This window comes from Chelonia mydas, chromosome 2 (genome assembly GCF_015237465.2).
Source record: "Chelonia mydas isolate rCheMyd1 chromosome 2, rCheMyd1.pri.v2, whole genome shotgun sequence".
NCBI lineage: Eukaryota > Metazoa > Chordata > Testudines > Cheloniidae > Chelonia > Chelonia mydas.
The window spans coordinates 116,563,395-116,570,325 of NC_057850.1; the positions used below are offsets into that span (position 1 = coordinate 116,563,395).

Genomic DNA, 6,931 nt, shown 5'->3' on the forward strand with positions numbered 1-6,931 from the left:
ATCCAGTTTGCAAATTAATTCCAATTCAGCAGTCTCTCTTTGGAGTCTGTTTTTGAAGTTTTTTTTGTTGAAGAAAAACCTTCAAAAACAAAAAAACTTCAAAAATAGATTCCAATGAGAGACTGCTAAATTGGAATTAATTTGCAAACTGGGTACAATTAACTTAGGCTTGAATAGAGACTGGGAGTGGATGGGTCATTACACAAAGTAAAACCATTTCCCCATGTTTATTCCCCCCTTACCGCCCACTGTTCCTCAGCCGTTCTTGTCAACTGCTGGAAATGGCCCACCTTGATTATCACTACAAAAGGTTTTTGCCCCCACTCTCCTGCTGGTAATAGCTCACCTTAAGTGATCACTCTGGTTACAGTGTGTATGGTAACACCCATTGTTTCATGTTCTCTATGTATATAAATCTCCCCACTGCATTTTCCACTGAATGCATCCGATGAAGTGAGCTGTAGCTCACAAAAGCTTATGCTCAAATAAATTTGTTAGTCTCCAAGGTGCCACAAGTACTCCTTTTCTTTTTGCGAATAGACTAACATGACTGCTACTCTGAAACCAAAGGTTATTTATGTGATTTCAGTGATTTCAAATGAAGATGGGCACCTAAATATCTTTGACAGTGTGGGGACTACTGGTTAGAGTACAGGATGGGGAGTCAGGAGACCTGGGTTCTAGTTCTGGGTCTGGTACTTGCTCATTGTGTGGTATTAGGCAAGTTTGTTGCATGATTTCAATTTCCCCATCTATAAAATGGGGATAAAAACATGTCCATTTTTGTATGAAAAGTGGTGTATCAGTGAAAAATCTGTCCATTACATAGGTACAGATAAGAAACAAGTCCAATATTTTTAGACTGAATTTAGTAGTATGCAGCAAGTTGGAGGTTTTCTGTTTCTTAAAAAATATTTCCCAAGGGATCAAAAGGTGTCAATGTTCTGGTTGATTTTTCTGGTCCAAAAACACACAAACAAAAAAACCCCTCACCCAATCTGCTTTTAGAGTCTCTTCCTTAATAAAAAGCACAAGAAAAAGAAAAGTTGAAAATAAAATTTAGGATAAACAACTGGGTCATTCAAAGGCATTATCCTGCCTCTGAATTGGGAGATTGCAGTGGATAGAGGAATCTGGTGATATAAAGACTTTCCAGTCCCCTTCCCCCACTATCCTGCAGTATTTACTCATGATACAAAAGAAGAAACAAAAAGCATTACTCTTATTTACCTAATAATCCCTGTGATGTGTTCCTGCCGGGGTGCCACCAGGAACTGCGGTACCACTGAGACACCCCCACCCCCTACCAGCCTGGGCTCCCTTTACACTGTACTGCTATGACCAGCTTGCACTTTCACCAGCAGACGTACAGGTAGGGACATATCCAGCTGAAGTTACATGCAGATGCTGTGATCAGCTCTGCATGGGAGGGCTCTAGTTAAGGAGCTTTCCAACTATTCAGGCATCCCCTCCCCCCATCGGAATGTAAACCCAAAGTTATACTGTCTTGCGCTGCACAGGGAACTGTACAGCACAAGCTCATGAAATTCGCCCCCCCTCTCAATGTGGAGAGAAATCTACAATAGCTTTCTGTCCCGAGTTATGACTCCCACACACTGGTTTTAGACAAAAGCAAAAACAAGTTTATTAACTACAAAAGACAGAGTTTAAGTGATAGCAATCAGATCAAAGCAGATTACCTAGCAAATAAACAAAACATGCAAACTAAGTTTAATTTAGCAAATCCTCACCCTATGTAGTATTCATATCTGATCTAAGTGATGATACAAGCAGGCTGCAGATTCTTAAGGGGCAAGCTGCACTTGCTTACAGCTTAGAATTCCCAGATGTTCCATTCACAGGCTAAAAATCCCTTTAGCCTAGGTCCAGCACTTCCCCCAGTTCAGTCTTTGTTTCTCAGGTGTTTCCAGGAGTCTCTTTGGGTGTGGAGTCAGTGAAGAAGCACATTGATGTCACTCCCCTCCCTTATATAGCTTTTGCATAGGGCAGGAACCCTTTGTTTCAAAGCTTGGTTCCCATACCAGTCAGTGGAAAAAACCTGATATCCCAAGATGGAGATCAGTACAAGGTGACCTGGGCACACGTCCCTGTAGCGTCACAGCAGCCATGCATTGAAGGGTGTCTGCAGCATCCTCAGGAAAGCCCCCGGGGTGGGAAATAAGTTTCTGCTAAGGCCTATTATTCTCTCTAATGGACCCTCAACCTGAATGGGTCCTTCCCAGCCGGCCATCTAGACCGGGGTGAACAAACTGTGGGCCGCTTCCCGGCCCATCAGACATATTTATCTGGGTCTCGAGCTCCCGCCAGAGAGCAGGACTGGGGGCTTGTGTCACTCTGCATGCATCCGATGAAGTGAGCTGTAGCTCACGAAAGCTTATGCTCAAATAAATTTGTTAGTCTCTACGGTGGCACAAGTACTCCTTTTCTTTCTGCCTGCCCAGAGTTCCAGCCGACGAGTGGGGTTGGGGGCTTGCCCCACTCCTCCCGCCCGGCGCTCCCCAGCCCCTGACTCACAATTTCCTTGATGAGCACCATCTTCCAGCAGGCACAGCCACACTGTGCAGGCACGACTTCACCGCACTGTTTCTAGGATCGGAACCCTGCCCCTACGTGGCAGCTCCCCCCCCCACGGCAGCGCACCCAATCCCCTCCCAGTCTCCTGTGGCCCGAACCTTGAGAGCCTCGAAATCACCCAGGGGCCGCACCTGTCCCAGCTAGGGTGTCTCTGCCTATGGCAGTGCCTGGTACGGCACCTTGGTGTCAAGGGCAAGGCCCCTAGGAGTCCCCGGTACCACTCCTGTAGAGCCTCCCCACCGCGCCACACGAGTCCCCCCCCACCTCATTAACATCTCTTATAGAGGCCTCCCCATGCTACACCCCATAGAGTCCCCCTCCCCCACCGGGCATTCATGGCCCGCCATACAATTTCCATACCCAGATACGGCCCTGAGGCCAAAAAGTTTGCCCACCCCTGATCTAGACTGAGATCTTTTTGCCTAGTGAGCATACACAAAGGTGTAAACACATTTGTAATACAGATATATAGTCAATATTCCTAACTTCAGATACAAAAATGATACATGCATACAAAGAGGATAATCATATTCAGTAAATCATAACCTTTCCAATGACATCTCATATGATTTACCTTGCGTAAAATGCATTATGATTGTGTCATAACCGTATCATAATATCACCATGAAGAATATGGGGTGCAGTGTCACACTCCCCTCTACCTTTAACACATTATACTTAAGAGCCCTGTGGCGCTAGAAAGCTGGTCTCTCTCACTCACAGAAGTTGCTCCAGTAACAAAGTTACCTCCCTCCCACCTTGTCTTTACATACATACAGGCGCTCAGCTCATATAAGGCATGTCACTTAGCTGACACAGCTTGTTACAGAAGGGAAATCTGTCCTCCTTCACTTCTTATTTTTGAACACAGCAGGATCCTTCTTGACTGTTATGCCCAGGACTCACCGTGGAGGGTGCAGAGGCTGGGGCTGTCTCGCCAGGGCTGGGGGAGAGCAGGGCGCTGCTCCTCACCCTGCTCGTACAGCGCTACTCTCGCTCTGCACGGGGGGGCCTGGGGGAGCAGGAGAGGCTCGTTGCCCCTCAGGCTGTGACAAGCCCCCTCCCAGCTGCTGAGGCTGCGGCTCCCCACTCCGCCCCCCGCGATGGCTCCCGCCTAGCGCCCCCAGTGCCCAGGAGACAATGCAGCAGCAGCAGCAGCATCCCCCGAGCGCACGGCGAGGCCCCGCCCCGGCATTACATCACCCGCTTGAGAAGGGCTGCGGGGAGCGGGCCTGTGACGGGAGGGGGCGGAGCTCCGTGGCGCGAGGGGCGGGGCCAGCAGCACCCCACTATAAAAGGAGGAGTTGGGGGGGCCGCCCGGCTCAGAGCTCACAGCTGCAAGTGTCTGAGAGAGCCAGGGAGCAGCCGGAGGCAGAGGGTGTTTGTGGCCGTGTGACTCCGGCACCATGCGTGAGATCGTGCACATCCAGGCTGGCCAGTGCGGGAACCAGATCGGAGCCAAGGTAAAGGTCGGGGCCCGGTCGGGGGCCCCGCTTGTTGTGTCCCCCGCCCTGGGGCTGGCAGAGGGCGGCTCAGTGGGGTGCGCACGCGGGGGCTGGACAGATGCTGCTGCGGTGTCCAAGCGAGGTCGCTAAGTGGGGGTGGTGCTGGAGGTTTGGGAACAACTCCATGTTTACCTAAAATAATCTTCAGCTGACCCCTTTGAATCAGTGCATCAGAGCACCTGTTTCAGCTCCCCGTTGAGTCGCCACTTCTACTCCATAAGAGATAATGGCACAAAAGGGAAGATTGGGCATTGTCTCGGCCGGGCGTGGGGAAGCGTATTACGACAGCCTGATTGCCGTGCTCTGAATGCACAATGGCGCTCAGTTCCTTGCTGATGCAGCAGACAACTCCCTGTAGGCTCCGGTTGCCTCGCCCCCTTACACGGGGAGGTAGCTGTGCTTGGAGCAGCGTCAGAGATGCTTCAAGGGTGTCACATCTGTGTAGGTTCTTTCCTGTAGTATCTAACTGGATTCCTAATGGGGGAAATTTCCTTTCTAGTGTCTAGCAACGTAAATCACTTTGAAGACTACAACTGATTAGAGATACTGTAATTCTTAAAGCCTATGGTAGCATTTCTGAAAGCGATACATTAACCTAATTGTAACAAGCATTTGCTTACTGCCTGATGCTGCAGTTTCCTGCTATTCCTTCTTAATCATAATTGCAGCTCTACCAATTCTTAACTGCTTCAGGGGCAGGGGGTAAACACCTTGTCTGTGTTTGTCTCATCAAGGTGTGGTTATTGGTGACGGCCCTCGGCAGGGGATAGGTCCATGGAACTAGAACAGACATGTTGGCAGCATGTTGGATCACCCCTGACAGCCTAATGCAATTACTAAGTGCCCTTTTCAAAACCCTATTTCAGTTCTGGGAGGTCATCAGCGATGAGCATGGCATCGACCCCACTGGCAGCTACCATGGTGACAGTGACCTGCAGCTAGAAAGGATCAACGTTTATTACAATGAAGCTGCTGGTAATTATACACCACTTATTTCTTCAGACCTTCATAATTTTACTAAGTAAGCCAAAATAAGTCAAGTGTATAGATGTACAGTTCATTATAGTTGGGACACTACTGTAAAGGAATTTGCTATTGACCCTTTGTTAAAGGACACTGAGTCTTTCCAAGATGGCTCTACTTAATACTCTTTCCCTTCTGTCACTGCAGCAGTCTTTCCAGTGAGCTGTGTTGAGCCTGCTCAGAGCAAAGCAGCCTGCTGACTGCAAGTCAGTTATACTGATTTTTGTTCCTTTTACAGGTAACAAGTATGTACCCCGTGCAGTCCTTGTTGATTTGGAGCCTGGTACAATGGACTCTGTCAGATCTGGACCATTTGGCCAAATCTTCAGACCTGACAACTTTGTCTTTGGTATGTAACATTATGTATAGCTGCAGCAGTCTTTGGCTCCTGTGTTGAGACAATGAATTTGAAACATCCCTGTAGAGCTGCTTATATTAATGTCTCTTACTGCATACATTCAGTGTGCCCTCTGTTTTTGCGTTGTTTGCATGAAACTTAAATGGAATAATTTAGCTTTTAACTTGTGGACTTGTAAAGTCCAAACACAAATGGAATCACAGTATACACAATAGTCCATTAATTGTAGTAAATCGATATAGCTTGGTAAAACTATTCCCCTTTGTCCATAAATTAGGATTTAATAGCATTTGTGCCTTGTACACCATATCCTAAACAGAGTATGTGAAACTAAACTGGTGACTAAATCAGCATATTCCATTCCACCTTCCAGGTCAGAGTGGTGCTGGAAACAACTGGGCAAAAGGCCACTACACAGAGGGAGCTGAGCTAGTGGACTCTGTCCTGGATGTGGTAAGGAAGGAATCGGAAAGCTGTGACTGTCTACAGGGTTTCCAGCTAACCCATTCTCTAGGTGGTGGCACAGGGTCTGGGATGGGAACTCTCCTCATCAGCAAAATTAGGGAGGAGTACCCGGACCGTATCATGAACACCTTCAGTGTAATGCCATCTCCGAAGGTGTCAGACACTGTGGTTGAACCCTACAATGCCACCCTTTCTGTCCACCAGTTGGTGGAAAATACGGATGAAACCTACTGTATTGACAATGAAGCCTTGTATGACATTTGCTTCCGCACGCTGAAACTCACAACCCCTACCTATGGGGACCTCAACCACCTGGTCTCCATCACTATGAGCGGCGTGACGACCTGCCTCCGGTTTCCCGGACAGCTGAATGCCGATCTCCGCAAGCTGGCAGTCAATATGGTGCCTTTCCCCCGTCTGCACTTCTTCATGCCAGGGTTTGCCCCGCTAACTAGCCGTGGCAGCCAGCAGTACCGGGCTCTGACGGTGCCAGAGCTAACGCAGCAGATGTTTGATTCTAAAAACATGATGGCAGCCTGTGATCCCCGCCATGGCCGCTACCTGACTGTGGCAGCAATATTCCGTGGCCGAATGTCCATGAAGGAGGTTGATGAGCAGATGCTCAATGTCCAGAACAAAAACAGCAGCTACTTTGTTGAATGGATCCCCAATAACGTCAAGACGGCTGTCTGTGACATTCCCCCCCGTGGCCTCAAAATGTCTGCCACTTTCATTGGGAACAGCACAGCCATTCAGGAGCTGTTCAAGAGAATCTCTGAGCAGTTCACGGCCATGTTCCGGCGTAAGGCTTTCTTGCACTGGTACACTGGTGAGGGCATGGATGAGATGGAGTTCACTGAAGCAGAGAGCAACATGAATGACCTGGTATCAGAATATCAGCAATACCAAGATGCCACTGCTGATGAGCAAGGGGAATTTGAAGAGGAAGGAGAGGAGGATGAGGCTTAAGGCAGTTAGTACCAGA

General features: G+C 48.5%; 1 protein-coding gene across 1 annotated transcript; it reads left to right on the forward strand.

Moving 5' to 3' along the window:
• The first annotated feature begins 3,898 nt into the window (after nucleotides 1-3,898).
• LOC102944825 (tubulin beta-1 chain) lies at nucleotides 3,899-6,916 on the forward strand. Its single transcript, XM_007058831.4, has 4 exons — nucleotides 3,899-4,058; nucleotides 4,967-5,075; nucleotides 5,362-5,472; nucleotides 5,855-6,916. Exons 1-4 carry the CDS (start codon nucleotides 4,002-4,004, stop codon nucleotides 6,913-6,915), a joined length of 1,338 nt encoding a protein of 445 aa, XP_007058893.1. The 5' UTR covers nucleotides 3,899-4,001; the 3' UTR covers nucleotide 6,916.
• The last annotated feature ends 15 nt before the right edge of the window (nucleotides 6,917-6,931 follow it).

Bases quoted from the DNA above. Each gene is read 5' to 3' on its own strand.
- LOC102944825 (XM_007058831.4), top strand. From the start codon at position 4,002: ATGCGTGAGATCGTGCACATCCAGGCTGGCCAGTGCGGGAACCAGATC. The intron at 4,059-4,966 runs GTAAAGGTCGGG...ACCCTATTTCAG, and splicing joins GGAACCAGATCGGAGCCAAG to TTCTGGGAGGTCATCAGCGA. The intron at 5,473-5,854 runs GTATGTAACATT...TCCACCTTCCAG, and splicing joins ACCTGACAACTTTGTCTTTG to GTCAGAGTGGTGCTGGAAAC.